The following is a 23,290-nucleotide window of genomic DNA, read 5'->3' as shown; positions in this document are numbered from 1 at the left end:
GCGCATCCGCAGGGGCCAGTACTGCCTGCCCGAGGGCCTGTCCGCCAAGGCCCGGTGCCTGCTGCGCAGCCTGCTGAGGAGGGACCCCGCCGAGAGGCTGACCGCCGCCGAGGTGCTCATCCACCCGTGGCTGAGCCGGGGGGGCCGAGACGAGGACGCGGCCAGAGGCGGGGAACAGGAAGTCAGCCCCACGGACCAGGCAGTGCCCTCCACAGACTCAGAGCCAGAGGACAGTAACCTCTTCCTCTAATGGACCCCGGGGCATTGACGCTCTTGTTGTTTTTGTTTTTTGTTTTTTTCGCCCCCAAAGACTCATTGTTTTGGACCAAAACATTTTCTGATTCTGAAGCATTGCTTTGGAATTGTTTCTTTATTGTTGTCGTCGGGTGTTTTTTTGTTGTTTTGTTGTGGGTACTTAAGTATTCACTTGTGCCCTCATGCGCGATGTACTGTAGGGTCTGTGGTTGTTTTAAGGGCATTCAAGCGTATGTTCAACCAGTGTGTGTGTGTGTGTGTGTGTGTGTGTGGAGAAGAAGTCATTCGGTGCTAATGAACTGCTCGCTCTTAGAGCAGCACACACACACACACTTAAACACACACACAAACACACACACACACACACCACACTTTGGGAGTCTGAGGAAAAATGAAGAATAACTCGCCAATGGGGGAAAAAGAAGGAGAGGAAAGCTCTAATGTCAAGCTGCAGGATTGCTGTGATGACTCACACACATCAGGCCAGACCTCAGGATTCACAACACATTAGCTAACACACACAGACACGAGCACACATTTCAGGCCAGAGGCTATAACTGACTCTTTCTCGCACATACACACACACACCACTGCTGGGCCATGGCTCATTCAGCACAGAGAAACAGCGTGTGTGGTTCTTTATGTTTGTGCATGAGCACTCACACTGTAACGTTCTAGATCAGGTTCGCCACATGTTCACCTCAACCTTTACACCTCTCTCTCTCTCACTCCTTCTCACTCACTCTCTCTCCTTCTCTCTTTCACTCTCTCTCCCTCTCTCCTACCCTCTTTCACTCTCTCTCTCCCTCTCTCCTTCCCTCTTTCACTCTCCTCTCCTTCCCTCTTTCACTCTCTCTCTCCCCCTCTCTCTCTCCCTCTCTCTCTCTCTCTCTCCCTCCTTCTCTCTTTCACTCGCTCTCTTTCTGTCTCTCATCCTGCAGTGTTAAGTAGTGCTCGAGGGGGTGGGGGGTGGGGGGGGAGTTGTCGTGTCATGTGTCGTGCCCTTCACTGACACTTTAGGCACGAGGGGCTATTAGCCATCCACTAGCTCAGCTGATAGCACGCTGCTGCCATCCCCCCCCCCCCCTCCTGCCGTAACACAAGACCCCATTCAGCTGGACCCCCTCCTGAGTAGCCTAGCAGTTACACATGGCATTGCATCTATACATAGTGTTAGCGATTAGCTGACCATGGTTTTAGAGTGATAGTTATAATTAGCGATAACAGATTGCAATTACAGATTGATGGCGTCGGCGGTGAAAGGCAGGCGGCATAGGACATGTTGCCACGTATATAGCATGTTCACGGTAGCAATATTTTAGCACAGCGAGAGCAGACTCGAGGACAATCTGCCAGCTACACGGTTCATGTCGAACAGCCAGTGAACAGAAGGCTTCCTGATCTCCTGGAGTTGTTGTGTGTTGTTGTCTCATCCTCCCATTTATTGTACCTCGGCCTTGAACTTTGTGTTTGTGTTTCAATTACTGTAAGTAGGCCATACAGCCTACAGATTCAGGTGAGGTGCAATGTGAGAAGCCTTGTGACTCAACACCTTGGCGTTTCAAGAGAGAGAAAGTAAAGGGAGGGAGAGAGAGAGACAGACAGACATCTGGGAATGGTTTGTGTCGGTGTGCATGCGTGCTTGTGTGCTTGTGTGTGTATGTGTGTGTGTGTGCGTGCGTGCGTGTTTTGTACTTTCACTCTTCACAAACCCCACCGTTACAGGCCGACTGTGTTATGAGTTACCAACCAGAAGCTCTCTCTTCCCCCTCCATTAAGAGCAGTTGCACATCAGATGTAATGAAAAGGTATTTCCTGTTTGTGTGTTACTTGTTCTCTGAAAAGCCTTTTAGCACAAAAATGCATTTTCTCTGACAGGACGAACGTTGCTAAAAATGGCAGATGATTACAGCTCATAAATGATACTGACATTAGTGCACAAAGTTCATTTTGCACTGTGAATTATGTATTTGTGACCGAACCTCAAGGCTAAACCCAAAAGGTTAAATGGGGGGGAAACGTTCATTGTGTAAATGAAAACCATGTAAATACTGTTCTTGTATATTAAAGCTCGGTGGACAAGCAAAACAAAAAGTAAAGATCATTTTTTGCATACTTCATTTGTCAGTCTCGTCTTCACTAAGCACATTAATGCACGCGCACACTTTGAAGAGAGCCGTAAAGCACAGGAGGGAAGTGACCCCCTGGTTAGTACAGAAATCTGTGACTTCAGCCGTGACCTTCTAATTAAGTCCAAAAAACATCCTGCTTTCCAAAAGGACCTTGGGGGGAAGTGCTTTAATAGTGCACTCAGTCCTTGCTCTCTCTCTCTCTTTCTCTCTCTCTCTTTCTCTCTCTCTCTGTCTTTCTCTCTCTGTCTCTCTCTATCTGTCTTTTTCTTTCTCTCTCTCTCTTTCTCTGTCAGTCAGTCAGGTTTTAGGGAGTGCAAACAAAGGCTTTCTGGCTCGTAAGGGCAGGTATCTCTTCCCACCACCTATGAAGTCACAGGGCCTTGCATAAGCAGCTGATTAAGACTGGATTAGCTATCAACAGGCTATAGCTGAAGCAGCTACGTTTCTGGACTGGCGCCAGGGAGCATCGCACGCCACCACTGCAACTGCCTGATGACTCACTGCTGTCGGATGACGTAAAATAGTCCCCCCCCCCCCCCCCCTCCCCTTCTCCACACACACTCTCACACACACACACCTCCTCTCTACACACCCTTGGATGTACAGTATGTGTCTGTGATCTTGTGTGCATATTTATTTCAGAGAGACAAAGACAGAGAGCCAAAGCGAGTGTATGTAAATTGTCAATGTAAAGATATTTACAAGGAATGAGAGGAGAGGCAAAGCGCTGGCTTTCTTTCTCACACCCACTGCTGTTCACCTCCACGGTCACTGCTCATGTAAGGGCTCTGGAATCTTGCACCAGACATCACAAACGGCTGTGTGCTTTTCAGCAACTAAATCCCTGTTTGTTTTTCTGTCTATCCATTTGTCTGTCTGTCATGTGCAATAAGGAATAGTGACGTGGGGTGTATCCAGTGTTTCTGGTTGACTCCTTCATAGAGATTTAATAAGGGAAGCGGAGATGTGAGAGGAAGTCAGTGATCCCTGCGACCAGTGGCTCTGAGACCAACACAGTGTCCACAGGAAATGGACCAGATTGTCCAGTGCTGTGGGCAGTGCAGAGATGGGGGCCTTGTTCTGTGCTAATTTTAGTAGCAGGATATTCTCATAGCTCTGTCAATCACACGCTCCAAAATAAATCCAATCATTTCAGACAAAAGTCATTTGCTGCAAGTCAAAGAAGACACTGATGGATTAACATTAATATTCCTAAAGCAAATAAATACTGTTTTCATTTAGCTGATTAGTCACTAATGTGATCTCACCGGTAAATTAACAGGTGGGTCAAGAAGCTAGCTTGGGAACACATAGCTGAAGATGAGGGGGAAAGGCATTAAAGAAATCCAGGCTTTAAAAGTTGTGTTTTGAGGGTTAGACTCTCTCCAAATGAATCCAACTGAATATAGCCTGTGGCGTTTTGCAAAAACAAAAACATTGCATTGTGGTGCTTTGACTGTGCATACAGACTGTAACTGAATTTGCTCACACATACCATGTGATTTCTTGAGGCAATTATCATACAGCCACGGCATTAATTTAATTAATGTCAGGATCATCAAGGGCCGATCACATTATAGACGGCATGCGCTGCTATCACCGCTAGGTTGCTCTTGGTTGAGATTTCTATGATTTTTGTTGCTGTTACCGCTCCTATTTCTATGGTTACTGCTGGGCTCCGCGCAAAAGACCATTCACTTACAGCGCGCCGCGGTCAAAGTTCAACATATTTCAACTTTGACCGCGGTACGCGCAACAGCGGCAAAGCGCCAAAATGCCGCCGGCGCTGCGCTTTGCTGAGCACAGCGGCAGACCCGTTTTTGCGCTCTCAACCCATTGAAATGAATGGGTTTCATAGCGCATGCCGCCTGTAATGTGATCGGCCCTTGAAGCAACAGAATATTATTTAGCTCTATTGCAGCACCCAAACGAGCCACTAGAGGGCAGCATTTACATGACTATGACAGCAAGGTTAGAGTCATCAGCCTGAATGTAGTAAGGTTCAGCTCAATTGAACCAAGAACACCAAGAAGCTTTGACCATTAGGATTTTCACTTCCCTGCAATCTCAACCTCACCAATGATTCAGAATGCCAATTTTCCTCTTTTCCCCGGGAAATTCTGTAACATAACAAAATTACTTATCTGAAGCATTTGAAGTGACAGTCATCAGTCAGACACATCCATTTGATCACTTCAAAACTTACATTTAATGTGTTCCCTCCAGAAACTCCACCTCATAATATTACATGTTAAGATTTAAACTCCCCTTCCTGATGTTTGTAGAACTGAGTTTAGTGTAGACTGCATGGTTTTAATGCTGACCAATCAGTTTTAATACTACATCACATTGTCACATTTCTTCTGTTCTGAATTTACCTCTGAAAAACTAAAACACAAAACAAGAGACTTTTGTTCCATCTCCCACTACATTTTTTGCATTACTCGTACAGTAGAAGTACTGTACTGGAGTACTGATCTGAGCATGGATTTATTTTATTGTTGGCTAATTAGAGGTGAAGGACAGCAGATCTCCTAATCACTGTTCCAGCTTTTCTGAAAAGGCCCTTTGTCCAGAGAAAGCAACATGTTACAAAGAGAATGTTGTGACCAAAGCAAAGCTAATCTTTTAATAAACTTATGCGAAACATGGTTGGAGGTGTATTTTCTCTCTCTCTCTCTCTTGCTCTCCCCCTCTCTTTCTCTCTCTCTCTCTCTCTCTCTCTCTCTGCTCCCAATTCTGTCAGGTCTGAGAGATTTAACTCTTCATCCTTCATCCCTTTCTCTCTGGTTTGTTGTTTTTGTCCCTTTTTGAGGCAGGGGCCTTGTAAAACGCAGCGGAGCCATTTGCGGGGATAATGTGAATGTCAGAGTAATTTCTCGGTAATCTTCCCACTGCACAATGCTCTCACTCCTCTCCCACTACCCAGCACTCCCCACACTTAATGGATCACAGACTAACATGACGGCGTCCATGAAAGCTTGTGAGGTACATTTTTCCACTGCCGGTCCATTTGGAACATTTACAAAAGAATAAAAAGATAAAAAAATATAGATAAAAAATAATAAATTGAATGATTTCTTTTCAGGTCTACGATGTTAGCACACTAAATAGAAATGCAGCAAAACCTTGAACGCATTTTTCTTTTTGCAGGGCTGCTGTTCTATTCTTGACTTTTCATTCACCCTGATGTGCTTTCATGTGGCCAGCTGTGCCACAAATGGCCCTCTCGGAGCCTGACAACCTGTTCCTTCTCAACCACTGCCAAAACTTTTCGGAAGCAGCAGACGCACTTCCACAGAGAGAGGCGGGGGGGAAAGAACAACATGTTCGTCGCACTTAAAACAAGCTGAACAAGATATCTGGAGAACAGAAGGAAAACAAAAAAGAGGATGCCGCCTGCCTCCGTGCCAGTTTAATGATGCTAAAGGGACAAGTTGAGGGAGTGTTGATGTTGGCACTGACAGACGCACGCATGCGGGCGGATACAGCAGCAGCAGCAGAGGGAAAAATTCAGCCCTCGCAGCCAAGGCATGAATGAGCCCAGAGACATCGCAGAGCCAAACAACAGATTGAAGACTGAGAGGGTGCTGAGAGGGTTCGTGTCTCTGCAAGACAGTGATGGACTACAGGTTAATGTTTGGGGAGGTATTTCGGAATGGGGACGGAATACAAAAGAGCCGGAAAATCTGGAGATTGACCCACTTATTCACATGCAAATTCCCAACCAGCATTTTTCCCGAGCAAAAAAACCCCATAACAACCCAAAATACCCATCCATTCAGCGTCTCCTGAAAAGGGTTTTAATGGTATAAGTCCCCCTCCCTTGAAAAGCTGCAGCTAGGTCTCCAGTATGTTTGGAATCAATGCAGGGGATAGCATGCATTCACCAGGCCCCACCGTGCATTATAAAAGGCCTGTGAAAGTGTCCACTGACCAGACTTACTAGATTAGATTCTCGACCCATAAAGCCCCCTTGTGGTCCGCCTAAAACTCCAGGATCAGTTGTCTCAGCAACGGCGCTGGCTGCTCCTCTCGATGCCCCTGTGAGGGGGGGGGACGCAGGAAGAGTGCTTCCCCAGATCACAAGGCCCTTGGAAGAGGGAAGAGGGAAAGGAACGAGAGCTCTTTGCGACGTTGAACAAGGAAGATAAGGCATATAGAGACGATGTAGAGACTCGGAGATGGTGAGATGGTGAGAGAGAGAGAGAGCGCTTTGACATCCTCACTGTCTTCATTCAGCCCACACAGATCTGTAATCCATGATATTATTCTGTCCACTGACAACACTCCGTTGCTACAGGACTGAAAGCCTTCTTGGGCTGCTGTGAGGGAGGCCGCGTCTCCCGGAGAAAGGCTGGTGTGGGGGCTGTGGTATAGCAACGGCTCGGATTGAATATTCCCCCTTGACAATGAATGTCACAAGCACACACACACACACGCACGCACGCACACTCTCTCTCTCTCTCACACACACACACACACACACACACACATACACACACACACTCATACACACACTCAGACACACACACACACTCACACACATACTCAGACACACTCACTCACACACACACACACACACACACACTCAGACAGACACACACACACACACACACACACACACACACACACACACACACACACACACACACACACACACACACACACACACACACACACACACACACACACACACACACACACACACACACCACACCACACATAACTGCATACCCACCAAACACCAAACCTCTCAGCACCAAGCTGTTTAATAGACTAAGGAGAGAGGGGAGACATGCAGGCAGGGACTCCAGAGGAGCTGGACTTTTCACCATTTCCAACTCCATACGCATAGCGTACAGGCTTAGTGGAGTTAGTCGGCATAAGCCCCTCAGAAGCTTGTACTGTGCACACGACAAGTAACATTAGCTGCCCCCACTCCTGGTCTAAGCAGGTTATTCATTTTCGAAAAACACTCTGTACACACACACTGTCAACAGATTTTTTTTTAAACCACTAAAAATAACTTCTAAAGGAAAACCAATTTACATTTCTTCATTTACTACACACCTGTAAGCAAATTAACTTGCAAGTGAAATCGAGTGCGGTGGAAGTGAAAAGGTATTGAAAGGGGAAAAAATGTAATGAGGGTGGTATGATTGAGTTCTCAATTTGACCAAACTAAAGTACTGAGTCATGGTGGAGAGAACGGAGGGCGTTCAATAATTTAAAAAGTTGCCGAGCTACAACACTAATGTGGAGGGAAAAAAACAGACAGTTTTTCTAGCAGGAGGGGGGTGGGTGACGGAGAAGGTGGGGGGGGGGGGGGGGGGGGGTGTTTGCAGAATTCATTCCCCCATCAAAGAGTCTGTGCTGAGACGCCATGACAGCGATGGCAATGGCGTTTGTTTACACATGGAAGGAACCGCTTTCAGCTGCCCTTTCAACTGACACGTGGCCCCATGTCACCAATCACAGCAGAAAGTCATCAGCACAAAGAGTATTTAAAGTTGTCCAACGCAGCGCCGTGAAAAGAGCTGTCTCGTATCGAGCCTGTTTGCGTTTCGCCGGCGCCAGGGCTGGCAGACTAAAAGCAGCGTGGGGGTTGAAATGTCGCCGGCGCTGATAAAGGGCCGAACGGGGTATGCGCCATCTCTTGCCGTAAAAAAAAAAAAAAACATAACGCGGAGGCCCTTTTTTAATTACATTTCAGCCGCGCTGCCGTTCTCTGGCGCGGGCCGTGCTTCTGATCATCTCGGCCTGATTATTAGACCTTTGTGCTCAACTCTGTGTGCCGCTGCAGTGTAATTACGCCGCGCACCCCAGAGAGCTTTTACATGTCAGTGGCCCCACGGCCGCCGCCGAGTTTGTACGCAGCAGAGGAGAAGGAGGGAGGAGAGAAAATAAACAGGAAATTCACAGACTCATAGCTATATATGGCTTTTAGAAATGTAGACAGTTATTATTGATAAACATCTGCTATTTTCTTGTAACACTTTGAGCTGCTTTAGTAGCCCATTGGCTTACAGAAACCAATCATTTTTGTAAGACATGGGCCATTTGGTTTAGAATGTGGGCCTTGGTTCGGCTCAGGAGATTAAGACAGTTTAGTCTGCAGAAGTATGAAGCTTGTATGCAATAAGTAGGTGTGTGCGTACGTGTGCGTGTGCGTGTGCGTGTGCGTGTGCGTGTGTGTGTGTGTGTGTGTGGTCTGGATGTATAGGGGGGGGGATAGGGGGAAGTTATGATGACAAAGCAACCGGCATGTTTCAAAATGCAGATATGACTGCAAGACTGACTTCCTTTGTGGTGCAGATGTAAGAAGACCAGAACAGAACACAGAAAACCATGAGTCACAAGGGTCTGCACCAATCCACTCAGAAACTAGAGTTCACCTGCAGACTGAAGAACCTCTTAGTTCACATCTCCCATTCATAACAAAAATATTTACCATCCCCCTTGGCATGACCTCTCTATTCTAGAGATTAGACATTACCATAAATAAATTCTATGTAATATGCATTACACTGTGACACGATTAGGGATGTAGTGGAGGCGAAACGCAAGTAAACACAGTTTACTCACCTCTGAAATTGCTACTTTTAACATACAAAAAATAACACTGTATAATCCACATTCACAATATTTACACTCATCAACAGTCTAGGGACCATTTCAAACCACTGGTATGGTTATAAACTTTGAATAATAACCTCCACCATCATCAACATGTTCTGAATGCTTTTTTAAAAGGAAATTCTGATACCACACGCATGGTGCAATCCACCTTACTGTGATCGCAGAATTCACACCTCTTATTTCACCACTACACCCCTGGACACGATATATATATTTATATCAGTGTATTTTCATATCTATTTTGGAATAAGCAAACATTCAGGCCATTATTTTGTCTTTGTGGGCACATAAATCAATCCTCTTGCAAGCCTGGCACCCAGTCGGCTGTTGTTGTTTTCACGGGCAGACATACCGCTGCATCTAGACAGGTCTCCCCCCGAACCACAACCACAGTGATCAGCAGGTGCTCATTGATGTCCGACTGAGTCCACCGCCGCGCATCCCACAATCCCCTTCACCTGGGTCGGCCATCTGAAGGTCGTTTCGCCTCCAGGTGACCGGCAGCTTTCAAACAGCTGCTCCAGGCCTCTGGGCAGCCAGGTGTCTCTCATCTCCTGGTCTCCAGGTATGTAGTCTTCACGCAGGGGCTGGTTTGAAGCTGCTCCAGGCGCTCACACTGAGTCCATCTCTCCGGACATCATTTATATGTAGGACTTCAAATCCAGGATTTTTTCGCCTGTTGTGTAGCGAAACCAGTGGGATACGCCATAGTGTTGACAGTTACAGACAGCAGGGGGAGAGAGAAGGAGGAAAAAAAGCCAGACAAACTAACTCCATGTGCCAGATAGAGAATCGAAAAGACTTCGGCACTGAAAAAAAGTGCCAGAGAATGCGAAAGACTTTGGGGGGGAAAAAAAGACATGGATGGGTCTGCGATGGACGCCTGAGGTCGGAGTGAGGATTAGAGGGAATAGATAATGAGAAAAACAATTAGCAGTGGGCCTTTTAGCTCCATGCCGCAATGTGCTACTGAGCTGTGCTCGGGCTGGTTAAAGTCAATGCCAACTGCCCCAGTCAGCGCGAGAACGCTCGGGTCTTATTGGGCCCCGGGGCTAAAGTCCTCGTCATGCCTTACTTGGCACCCGAGTCACATCTCTGTTGTTAAGCACAGGGGATGTTCTACAAGTTCATCTTACTGAATGTGATAGCTTTTTTGGAGTTCAAATGAGGACTTTCGCTTTCAGTGAGATGGTGCGAATGAGACCTGATGCAACCACTCTCTGTACATATGCATTCACTATTCATTATAAGAGCGTATTGGATACGTGTGTGTGGATTCAAAGCTAGAACGCAGACAGCTCGGAGTATGTTCGGAAGCTACCACTCTGTGTTGGAAGAAGGTGCATACTGTTTTGCAAAGAATGTTGCTGCACTTATCTCAGCATTCTAGACAATATTGACCAACTCAACATTCAGTCACGGCATTCAGAGACAGCCTCACAGGGTTTAGTAACTGAATCTTGCCGGCTAGCCCTGCAGGGAACAGAGGTTTGTGATTGACACGTACAAGCCCTCTCCTCTCTCCCTCTCTGCTGCGTGCCTCCACAGTAGGCAGCCTCGCAGACAGTGGCGTAATTGAGGAAGATATGATTCAACATCTGATATGCGTTGCCGCGGCTCCCCTCGAGCTGACTCCATCACTAAGGGAACGGGCCAGCCCGCAGGTGGGCACAGATAGCGCCACGGGGATTGTGGGTATTCACACCGGTGCTCCGGTGCGATCGTCTAAATAAGATGTGGTTAGCCGGGGACACAGGCCGAGTCAGTCCTATAGGAGAGATATAAAAAGAGCCAAAAGAGAACCTCGCTGCTTTTTTTACTGGTGTTTGCCAGCGTTTTCCAAACAGCATTTGCCCAGTATCAGCAGGGTGGTGATATTCTCTGAGATTGGTATTTAAATCGTAATTGATATCGTGTCTAGCACTCACACGCCATTGTTTTATGGCTTTGTTGTGAAACAAAACGGATGATTTCCGGCCACTGACATGGTATCATCGTGATCTGTGAAGACACAATCATTTCCTGTTGTTCATGAAAGAGCGCATAATCACTGAGGTATAAGAACAGAGCGAGAGAAGATAGAGGCAAAATAAAACCATTTAAGAGGCATTCATGTCATTTGTTGACCTATGGTGATGGATTTGAATGCACATTGATACTGAGACCTATCAGAATTGTTCCATTACCTTCCCTCTCTCCCTCTCCCTCTCCCTCTCCCTCTCCCTCTCCCTCTCCCTCTCCCTCTCCCTCTCCCTCTCCTCTCTCTCTCTCTCTCTCTCTCTCTCTCTCTCTCTCTCTCTCTCTCTCTCTCTCTCTCTCTCTCTCTCTCTCTCTGTCGCTCATCTTCATTGAGTTCCTCCTAATCACTGTGACACATTTGAGTTCTCACATCTCCCTGGAACACTTCTTAGTCAGCGTCTGCCGTGTTCACGGTAGAGGTGCAGGGGTGTTTAGAGTCGAGATGCCCCAAAGCCTGCAGACTACAAAGCACTTTTCTCCTATTTGGAGCCGTCGTGAAAAATAACCGCTATGACAAATAGACTCAAAACAAAAGCAATATAAAGGATTTTTAAAAAGACACTAAGGAGCAGTGACTGAGCTTGGTGACTTTTCCTATATTTCACTGTTTCCAGAATATTCCCCAAGCTCCTCAGCCTCACTTAGGCTTCCTAGTTAATTGTGTTTCCTTCTCAACTGAGAGAGGGTCCCATTTCTCCATAAAACAGCAGAGGATATATTTCTGGCTCAATGCATAGAGTGATTGTGTGGAACCTAGTGGAACCAACATAGTTTAAGTACCTTCATCCATAACACACGAGGAGAACATGAGCTTGTCTGTACACAAAACAAAACAGCTCATCTTGACTTTCAGTGCCCCCACATTCATGCTGACATTATGGGCCTTGAATGACACTTCATCACAGTTTTCACTCATTGCAGAAAAGAGCACAAATTACACATCCATTAAAACTCGACATTTCCCCCCCCGAAACAATCAGCAATCTGCGATCGACGAGTGCTAAAGTGTCTCATTTTCTGTCAGCACAACCTGGCTGTTTCCACGTAAAGGTGAGCTGTAACTGTGCTGCTCTCTAAATGCGGGCCGTACTCGTCACACCTATTCCAGCCCCTGGGTGGCTGTTGTCATGCTTGAGTGTCAGCAGCCCTCCTTCATGTGCCTCTTTGCACAGCGTGACTCCGCTACACCACACGGTCCCCTCCGCAGTGCCGCATAGGCTCTCTTTCTCTTTCTCTTTCTCTCTCCCTCCCTCTCTCTCTCCCTCTCTCTTTCTCTCTTTCTCTCTCTCTCTCTCCCTCTCTCTCTCTCTCTCGCAAATTCAAATTCAAAGGTGCTTTATTAGCATGACTGTTTGGTAGAGTGTTGCCAAAACTAGTGTTATAACACAGTACTATCACAAGGGAAAGGAAAAAAGAGATACAGCATACAATGTCTCTGTCTCCCTCTCTTTCTCTTTCTCCCTTGCTTTCTCTCTCCCTCTCTCTTTCTCTCACTCTCTCTCTCACTCTCTTAAATCCACCCCAAGAACACAAACGTAGCCACCCTACCAATTACCATCATCAAGCCAGGATGCCACTTCCTTTCTTTTTTTTTTTTTTTTGACAGATGACTGTTACCTTCTACGAATGTCAGGTGCCTCTTAAATGAGAGATGCCACAGATAGAGGACCAGCAAAGCACAGCATGGCACATGACTAGATCCTTGCATATGTCTCTTGATCCAAATGTCACAGATAATGGAATTCATTTGTATGCATGGAATTTATACCTGTTAGATGAGTAGCCTATGTAAAACAAGCTCTTTACTTCAAGCTTATTTTTGCTTTATCTCCTCCATGCCCATAGACTAGAGCTGTGCTGTAATCATAATTCCCCCCTGTGATGAAATGTTTTAACTATATTGAAACTGACTAGACCGCAGCATGATAGATAACGATGATAACGTTTTGTTGACGGCTCGGTTTTCTTGACCTATCATTCATCCTCTCTGTGCTGTACAGAGTCTGGAGTTCTCTTTGCGTTTTAGGCCTGGCTTGTTAAGCGTATTTAGAATGTAATTACTATTTAACAAATTTGCAGAAATGTGCTATATTGTGTTGTGTCACAATGGTGTTATAAAATGACCTAAATCAGGATTTGAGATTTTGGTCATATTGCAGAGCGCGACTATTCACATACAATCAATATTACAGGACCATGCCACTGAAACACCTCATAAGCCCATGTGTTGGGTCAATAAGTATCCATGGAGCCAGGCACGTCATAATTGGTCATGCCGACATGCACATATGAGATCAAGCTTATCCCCGCCACCTTCTTTGTGATGGATTCCATGGTCTGTGGTCTTGCCGTTGGTAACCACCAAGGCATATCCTCTTATTAATATTCCTCCAAGCGCCTTGTTGAAGCCAACTCCTTGAGTTGGTGCGAGATATGGCTCTGGTTCTCAGCTGACCTGTTCGCCACACGCAGCCTATTTCCACTGTGATCCACTGTGTTAGTTATTATTGTGGCCCAGCATTGCAATCAAGCCTCTTGAAGTCGTGGATTTTCTAGTGCTTTGATTGAGCCAGCAGGTACTTGGGCTTAGAGCAATCAGAATATGCTTGAATGACTTCATTGTTGCTCGACTTTATCCGGGGAAAGAATTTGAATTAGCCAACCAGGTTGTGTGTGGCCACTGTGTGTTTGCCCTGAGCAAACACGACCAGCGGTGGTGCCTCACAACAGCAGGAGCTTTTGTTAATATGACATCCATCTTGTTTCTCATTCACATTTAACAACATTTTCTCCCCTGTCTGTTTCAGTAACAAGCTGTGTATTTCTGACATGGCAGTCTGCTGGTAACCGTATGCTTTTTTATGTCATATTTAAGGTGAAGGCTAATTCTGCAAATGCAATTTATCAAAAACTAGCTATCTTTTTGAAGGAGAGGAAGGATTCAATTTAGTGTCATTCCAGAACGGGGGCTTCTATATTGTTCAATGATGGCTTTCATGTTGGTGATCAAATAGGCCTTCCTTATATGAAAGATAAACACAATCAAACACAGCTTTCTTCTTTCAACTGCTATCTGGAATGTTCAAACGAGAATGCACAGGCATTGGTTAGAGGGGGAAAAAAGACACATTTACGGCCTAACAATCATTTTATGAGACATGATTGCTTACCTTTCATGTTGAAAACAGAGAGAGAATTAAAAACAAGTCACAAAAACATGAATTGTCTTCCTTCCATCATTGAACTTCCATGTCAGGCTTGGTTTGAAAGTAGTACTTTCACAGCGTATAGAAATAATAGGTATGTAGAAGAATTCTGAACTTGAGCGAGGTGGTGATGCCGACTACAGCCAGCCTGTCTTTGGGTCAACATTCTCCTGCCCTGGACATCAATATTCCTCTCCAGTCATACAGCAAGCCACAGCCTGAGAAGAGAGAGATGATTCTCTCTTCATGATCTTCATACACCAAATACGGATGAGGAGAATTTGCAATTCTCCACTTATGCGCTTGTCGGAAAAACAAAAGACTAGCCCAGTATTCCTCACAAATTGCCTCCAACAACTCTTGACAGTCAGAACATTGAGTTGAAGTAGACGATAGCTCTCATAAATGCTGATCCTGTTATCTAAATGACCTAGAGAGCTACCTAGATGACCTTCCATAGCTCAATCTCTCCTGCATGTAGATGACTTGCACCTGTGTTAAAGCCAGTGTGGCAGACAAGCTCCAAGAGCCTGCAGTAGACCCTTCAGTCTAGGCCCTCTACACTTAGTTTTGAAAGTTCAGACCTGTTGTCGCCCGGCTGATGGAAAAACAGAGACTGTTTTTGTCTCACCGTTTCATCATCAGTGGAAAATAAATAAAGAGAGGATATGAGGAGAGTGAGAGAGACAGGGGGGGGTGGGGGGGGGGGGATGAGCGTAGTTGACAGGAATAGGCTCTTGTCTGACCCCAGCACTGCCACGGAGGCAAACAGAAACACCTGAGCTCGGCTGAAAAATGGAAACACGCGCAGCGGAATATAGCGGCACGGACAGCACTTGTTGTGGTGCATGAATCCACCTGATCGATATAATAATATTCTAAAAATAACAAAGAGTGCTCGGCCGACAGAGCGCGGCTAGTTACCACTGATGACGTGATACGCCTGGCTGGATACCAAGAATTCGATTAGGTTTCTGAGCTGAAGACAGCTGCAGACCAGGAGTGCGCCCGTGACTTTGTCCATAACTTCAAGCCAGAACACAAAGATATCAAATGCGCTCAGAGATATCATCCAAGCAGTCACCAGGCAAATAAATAGCAGGCATGCCTGTGACAGGCAGGAGCAATAGAAGCACAGTGCAAAGGTACGATGCAGACAGAGTATGGGTGCCTCTCAAGTCAACATCTCTCCTCGATCCTCAATGCTCGATCCGCGAGGGGCGTTCCCACTGATATATAACTAACACGGGATAGACTATCCCATTATTGCCGCTCCATCATTCTTTATGTAGATCAGTGAGGATCGAGGCCCGAGGAGGAAGGGAGGACGTATAAATCATGAATGAGAGGCACCCTATGTCAGGCTAGACATTTCATAAACCAATAGGAACTCATGTGAGTTAATTAGGTCTTTTTCACTCAAATTTCCTGTTTAGGTTTAGGTTCCTGCTGATGCTGAAATGCTCAGATCGTTTTGTATTGTTTAAGCATTGAGAAACCATCTGTCCTGGTCAACTCTTGACAGTTTGGAACACAGCGAGAGGTTTTGGCATACAAACGCATTCTAGATACACATTACACACATCATTAAGTCTTCAATCCAGTTCTAACACAAACATGCCTTGGGGAGAAACCAAAAGAGGAAATATGCTTTTGCACTTGATCTCTTCCACTCAGTGTTACTTTTGCATTACTGAATTACTACAACCTCTATACAAGCAAAATGACATACAGTAATTTGCTTTACTTTAAAAAAGATTAAACTCACAATTTCAAAAGAGACAAATTCACTTCAGAAGAATCATTATGTTCTTGAATACACAATCTCGCATGTGGCTATAATTTCCCCTTAAACCTGGACAGCGAAGAGTCACTCTGAATGTGGATATTTCCATGCATGTATTGTTGATGTCCTCTAACAAGTCCCCTCCATCATCGTTCCCCCTCTGTGTCTACAACTCTGATGTCCACACCATAGAATTTGAACACAGTCACAGTCACAGTCACTTTGCTGCCAGGTCTAGTCTACTGCCTTCCAGATCCAGCAGATGCAGGCATCTCCTCTGAGATGACTCGTAAATCTTAACATATCAAAAATCATCATATTGGCATGAAGCCTTGTCACGTCGTCTTCTTCCTTAAAAAAAAACAAAAACAAATTGCCTCTCCACATACAAGTTTCAAGTTGACAGTGCGTGTCTGGTGTGCCATGAAAATGGGCATTTCTCTGGTTTAATTTGCTTAGTTTCACAACATCATTATCTTGGGGGGCCTCTTGTTTACAGGTTTGGCAGCAAGAAATCAACTGAGCCTGAATAGTGGGAAATGCAAATGGGCTTGAAGTACCTCCTTCCTGTTCATTACCTCCAGTAGCCCAGCTCCTCTGCCTCTCAAGCTGCTGATAAAGGAACTATGTGGATGATGGACAAGTACAGCAAGCCACAAGGGACTCAAAGAACCAAATTCAAGACTTTGTTTTTCACTTTACTTGCTGTATCATTGAGACAGATATAACAAACTCCGAGGGGTATGCCATTCCACTGATCTTGCACGGAGCGGACCTTTTACAATATGTACACTGTAGATGTTATCATTAGATATCTGAAAAAGGACTCAAGACTTATTTTTGCCACAAAAAACATTTGCATAATTTTACACTTGGCTTATCAGAATTAAGAAGATTTTTCGCAAGTACGCCATAGGGTATATTTTTAAAGGGAACACTTATGTCCATTTCTGATAAGTGAGGCAGAAATGGTAAATAAAGGACATCATTAAATACTATTACAGAAGTATTATCAACGCTTGGGGTGATAAGGCATGACAAACCCCACAAAATTGAAGAGGAGGACAAAAATTATTCAGGTATGAAGATAATATATGATAATTGGATTGGGTGATGAGGCAAGTTTTTGATGGTGAGATAAAATATGCTAATGGGAAAAAGTTGACTGGTGTTCACATAGGAAAATCATGGTCCACTGCCTCAGCCCGTGGCAAACTAATCTCACTCTGGGGTTCAGCATGCATGCTGCTGAGCTAATGGCCGAAAGATAATAAGACAGCTATGACACCTCCCCCAACATACACACGAGCCACACACTCACTACCTGCCCGACTCTCGTCTAGCAGCTGAAATGGCCTGGGAGGCCAGTAATGAACATTTTTTTTTTTTTTTTTTTTTTAAAAAACATGTGCGCTGAACACTCGCACAAATACACCATCCACTTGACATGTAATCAGTGTATCATCTCAGAGATGAGAGTCTCTCAGCTAGAGGAGGTGGGCTGTCCACCCGGGGCGCTTAGGCAGAATTCATCTCGAACTGGGCCATCGCAGCACAACAGATCAGCAAAAAATGCCTGGCACTCTCAGGAGACAAAAAAACAATCCAGTTAAGAATGACCAACCAAAACAGTGCACCAAAACAACAGCCGGCCGACACAAAAGACCACCTGTAGCCCTCCTCGGCTAGCCGGCGGGGCTGTATATCGCCTCTGCCGCCGCAGGAGAGAAGAGGCACAAAGCCAGGACACAAATCACTCCCAATAAAGAGTGCCACCAAAAAACATCTAGCACTCTCCATGCCTACGTCACGACACCCGCGCTCATTAAGCCAGGGGGGCCGAGAGGGGAAGGAGAGGGGTTAGCTGTTGCTGCCTTTGGCAGTTAGCTGTGGCGCTAAACTGATGTACAAAGAGGGCCTTGTTGCCTTTGTGGGTAGCCATTACTCACTCACAGTGTGGCAGCTGTAATTACTTCCATTCCTTTCCCAGCGTCCGCCTGTTTGCCCAGAGTGCTGCTGAGACGCCAAGATTAGGCCCAAATCACACACACACACACACACACACACACACACACACACACACACACAAACACACCAACACTGCCCATTCCAAGGTGCTTTGTCTGTGGCATGGCTAGAAGGCAAATCCCTCTCTGCTTTCTGTGTGGAGTACAGAACTGGGGGTGATGATTCACCTTGTGATTCGTCTCTGCGCACCGTTTGCTCTCTCCAAACTATAAAAGCAGCTGTGTTTTTGTGCGCGAGGCTGATTACCTTCTTACAGACATGATTGTCTGGAAAGGAATCTTCAGGATTGCTGTGTTGTCAACAGGGCAACTAGTCCCAGTAATGTTGTGTGAATGGGGATTTATTTATTTTGCGATGAACTGAGTTGGATGGCTGTTTTGGCTTTGTTTGTAATGACAGATCCTCAAAGGGCTTGCCATTCATAATCATTATTGACAAGCTTGAACAGAAATACGAGTGTGAGATGGTCTGCTTTGCCTTACAGCCCGTCGTTTCTGTCACTAAGGATTTGTTTCATCCTGGAAATGGCACCATGCCTGTAGGCATGAAAAATTGAGATAGAGTTGCAACTGCAATCTAAGTTGGATATTTTGTTAATTGAAAGAAAAACAGATGAAAGCAAATACAGTTGCATATTCTCCGTATCCAAACACACACATGAAAAGCAAGAACCGTGCATAACACTGTAATGTACTTTGCAGGACTATGTAGGCCTACATGATATAACTCTGATTCTCTTTGGTTATGCATGGCAAGTCTTTCATTCCTATTCTCCATCATCACAATTATAATGAAAATAAAGTAATTTTCTTCGCATAAAACAACACTTCATAACTCGTTTGCTTCCCTTGGTTTATTGTGACACTGTTTTGTGGCTTACAAATGCCCTGAAAAAAAGACTAGTGGTTTCTGATTTCACACCCTGATGGTTTTGTCATGGTTTTCACAGAAACTCTGACAGCCACAGTGGAGGAAAAAAGTAAAACAGAAATTGAACTGTTGCTGGTAGACTTCCACAGACTACAACCAACAGGTAGGACTATTACTGACTCACATTCTAACTGATAACCTGAATCATCTTTCAGTTCAAACCTACTTGAAACTGAGACATAAATAAAACCAAATAAACATTATTTGCTTTGCTTAATGTAAATAACTTTCACAATTTTCAACAGCAGATTGTAATAACTGTAGAGTTCAGCCAGGATAATCCTCTATGCATTTGCAATATATCAGGCCGTGGAGCAGACTTTTATCACAAAGCTTCTCCACTTTTTGTTTAAATTAAGAGATCCTACTTTGTAATTGGCTGTTTTTCATCAAAAACGATTAATTCAAAAACATTATCCACAGGTTTCATTAGTGGGCAAGATCACAACTAGCCTACTGACTGCATCAGTGTGCGTCTGGGTCGTTTCTGATACTCCCGACATTGCTGAGGTGATTGGCCAGCTCCTGAATCATAGCAACCTTTCCAATCTGGTCATTCCTCCTCTTCTCCATGATTAGGTCTTCCAAACTCTGGAATTCGAGTACGTGCGACTGTTTTTCCGGTAAGATCATTTTTAAACGATAAGGCTGCTTTCCGATTCGTATCTCACCTCCCATTTTAAATTCGCGCTTACCAAATTTGCACCAAGCAGCAAAACATTCGGAATTTCTCCAACTGAGTTCCCGGTCTTTGGCGCCCACCTGTTCCATGGCGTTCTGTACAACCATCTCTGGACTAAGTGGCTTGAATTTGTAGAAATCGTTTACAATTCGACCTCTCCTTCCCTGGCTCGCATCCGTCAGAAAACTGTTCTTCACCTCCGCCCTGTGCAGGTGAACCACCTGAAAGTCCCCGACGTAGACAGCCCAGTGGGGATACTGGCTGGTTGCCACGAACTCCAGCAGGTCCCCTGCTTTGCATTTGTTCAGTAAACTCTCAGGGGAGTACGTCTCCATGTCTATGGCTATGATACTTTTCTCGTAAATACATTCGTCTCTGTTGTAGATGGCACACTCTACTTCGTTGCGCTTATCATAGTGTTTTTCTTCCTGATTCTGGTCCATGTCTGCTCCATCGACATTGTCCTCCAACTCGTCATCGTCATTTGAAAAAATATAAGACACCCCAATCCTTGGACCGTCCTCCTCCGTGTCCAATCCATTCGGATCCGTGGTCGGAACTTCAGCATAACTTAAATGTGACAGTTTGTCGACCTGATTTCCCATGCTACTTCCCTGGCAGCGGATGGGAATAAAATGAGTCCCGGAGACCGCGCGGGTCCACCTATACGGAGAAGATTATCATCTGGAGGTGCAACACGTAGGGTAACCTACAACCTGAACAAACTAATTCACCCTGCAACAGGACACTGGTACATCGTGACAGGCGAAATTGCTGAACGCAAACACGACGTACTGGAAGAAACACGTCCCTTGTAGCCTACCCAATAACCAAGTCAAGAAGTGTAACGGCCAAAGGATGTCTGACAAAGAGTAGTTTATAGGGTTGTTGAAATTTAGAAGCCAATACGCAGCCAAGCAGGTGTAACCTTCGTCTTGCACCTGCGGATTTCCGAGGCGCAAAGTTTCCAGATTCTCCTAACTGGCTGAAGTAAAGAGCAGCAAGTCCACAATGTCCACACATGCGCTCTGAACGAGAAACGCGCTTGCCATCGGCTCCTTTTCTCAAGCTGTTATTTAGTTGTGGCTGTCGTTCGCCACTTCAGGCTATGCCCCAGCTCTTGCTGTGCAAGTGTGGATTGGAAGGCGGTCAGATCCAGGCGAAGCTAACCACAGTGACAGTTCCAAGCGGTCTCTAATTTAAAGACGTAGTGTACCTATTTAATATGGCAAATATCTACAGTTTCGTGACTCAGCCACTAATGCTCTTGAGGGAGAAAAAAAAAGCTGACGGCAATTGATTTTTGGACTTAATAATTAAATAACTCAAATGTATTTGATTAGACCTTGTAGATCCAACGTATTAGGGCACCTGTGCGTATCGAGTCTTTTCACATCTGAATTACAATGGCCTAAGATTAATACAAAACCACTTTAAGAGACTGAGTGAACTTGTATAATATACAGATGACATGATGCATTTTGTAGCTCTGACATACCCAGAGTAGTTTAATTTTCCCTCATGTTATCAATTTCAAAAGTAGGCTTGAATAAAGGCCTACTTCATTTTGCTGTCTAAAATGTTATCTAATGAAGATTTAAAACAAACTCATCCTGTCCTTTGTTAATGTAATTTCCTTTCAGCTTGTGAGTAACTTCACACTCATCAGGCATGATGAATCACGGGAGATTGGGGGAGCACAACAAATACGATGTCCCGCGCAATGTCAATTACAGCACTACATTTGAATCAACTGTCTGAGTTAATTATTGTAGAAAAAGCCTCTCCAAAAAAAACGCAAGGGGGTGGGGAGTGAGTGGTGGTGGTATTTCAGAGTGTTTGGCAGATCCTCAGAGAATGTCTGGGCTTTTGGAGCTCAGGCGCTCCCGCCTGAGTATCTATCGTTATAACACAGCTTAATGAACAGATTAAAATATTTACTTGCAGTCTCCCAGTTGCTGGTGCCTGATGTCTGGTCCTCTGCTTATTAGCAACAACACAACAGTAAAGTCTCTGCAAGCAAGCCAGAACCCTCACACCGTGCACTCAACATTCAATGCGCCACCTTTGAATTAAGTCGTTTGGATCATGTGTTCCATGTTTTTTTTTGACAAGGGCTATGCCATGATGGCAGTTCTTTCCTCCTTCCTCAACAAGACTGGCTTTGTGCAATTGGCCTGTTCCTCCCTGGCAGTGCGAGAGCAGTTCTAGGGGGATTATTCTCTGCCTCTTGGTCCCTGGGGGTAAATGTGTGCCACCTAAATTGGCATGCTACAGCTTTGAAATGACTTCCTGGAGCAGCTGGTCTGAATCTGTGTGTATATGTGTGTGTATGGATGTGTATGTGTGTGTGTGTGTGTGTACATGTATTTATGTGTGTGTGTGTGTGTGTGTGTGTGTGTGTGTGTGTGTGTGTATGTGTGTGTGTGTGTGTGTGTGTGTGTGTGTGTGTGTGTGTGTGTGTGTGTGTGTGTGTGTGTGTGTGTGTTTGTGTGTTTGTGCATGCACCGGTGTGAGAGGTGAGAGAAGCCGCAAGACAGAGAGAGAGAGAGAGAGAGAGAGAGAGAATGGAAAACGCACAAATGACGCTACCTGGGGGAAAGCTGTGTCTACACATCTCGATGCATCCGAACTGAAACGTGTATTATCAGCCCTGCCACTTCCACTGGAGGCTCTCTCCCCCAACAATGAAAGGGAGGATTTGGAGCGCTGCTGGGTTCCAAATCTGTTCCACCACCTTGCTTTCCCATCTCTGGAATAATGAGCTCTTAAGCTAGCTTCAGCGCTAGGGACCTGGAAAGGTTTTGTAGGGGGTAGAAAAAAAGTGAGAGGGCACTTCTCCATGCTAGACTTATGGGGGGGGGGAGGGTGGGGGGGGACAGGAACATATGATGACATCTTAGATGGAAACTACACAGTTATTGAAAGATAAACCATCCCATAATGCAAGTGGAACACAGATACACAATACCTGAAGACAGTCAGGGGGAAAACAAGGCCGCCCTGCCGAGCCTGACCGATGCTCATCTGGTGGCAGGCCACGTAGGCTTGTGGCTACTACGGTTATCCGGTCGCATTACATGCTTCTGTCCACTCTGTCTCTTGCCACTTGTATGGAGTGTCCACACAAACTGATTGTCATGGAATGCCATCAGACCAAAACAATTGTGGAGGAGTGAAAAACAAAGCTTGTTTTTTTTTTTCTCCAAAACCATCTTGATACATTTATGGTTCAGCAGGCCCAGCAGAAGCCGTGGACTTTGTCTTTAATGGCGACTGCATCCTTCTGGTGTTGCCTGTATGTTTGGGAAAACAGCTACATAATCACTCCCACTTTGCAATTATTTCATTAAGTCCCATTGTGATGAAGGGATAAGCTCTATGGTATTGGGAAATCTAGTGTGTCCTTATTTGGCCCTTGTCTCGATGAGCGATGAGCATTAAATGAAAGAAAATACATCACTAGGGCCATCCCTTTCTGAGCCACAGATTAAATGTTTTTGGACACTGAATGTTTACATTAGGGAAAATGCTGAATGTCTATTTTACAGTATGTGTACTTCAGTGAATAGATCTTCTAGCCAGAGTTCTGATACCTGACTATTTTGGC

General features: G+C 45.3%; 2 protein-coding genes across 2 annotated transcripts in view; one reads left to right on the top strand and one right to left on the bottom strand.

Annotated features, from left to right (window-relative positions):
- trib1 (tribbles pseudokinase 1) overlaps positions 1–2,359 on the top strand; it is an 8,460-nt gene extending 6,101 nt beyond the window's left edge. Inside the window, exon 3 of the mRNA XM_062528841.1 lies at positions 1–2,359. This exon is cut by the window's left edge and continues 270 nt beyond it. Within this exon, the coding sequence (XP_062384825.1) occupies positions 1–250 (250 nt within the window). The 3' untranslated portion in view covers positions 251–2,359.
- A 16,550-nt stretch (positions 2,360–18,909) lies between these two features.
- Positions 18,910–20,820, bottom strand: lratd2a (LRAT domain containing 2a). The gene has a single exon (XM_062528846.1). It carries the CDS (start codon positions 20,283–20,285, stop codon positions 19,464–19,466), a length of 822 nt encoding a protein of 273 aa, XP_062384830.1. The 5' UTR covers positions 20,286–20,820; the 3' UTR covers positions 18,910–19,463.
- Positions 20,821–23,290: the final 2,470 nt, after the last annotated feature.

The sequence above is a fragment of the Sardina pilchardus genome, chromosome 24, assembly GCF_963854185.1.
Source record: "Sardina pilchardus chromosome 24, fSarPil1.1, whole genome shotgun sequence".
NCBI classification, from domain to species: domain Eukaryota; kingdom Metazoa; phylum Chordata; class Actinopteri; order Clupeiformes; family Clupeidae; genus Sardina; species Sardina pilchardus.
This window is presented reverse-complemented; position numbering and strand designations above follow the sequence as displayed.

Excerpts from the sequence above, each read along its gene's own strand:
- lratd2a (XM_062528846.1), bottom strand. The coding sequence starts at position 20,285 with ATGGGAAATCAGGTCGACAAACTGTCACATTTAAGTTATGCTGAAGTT.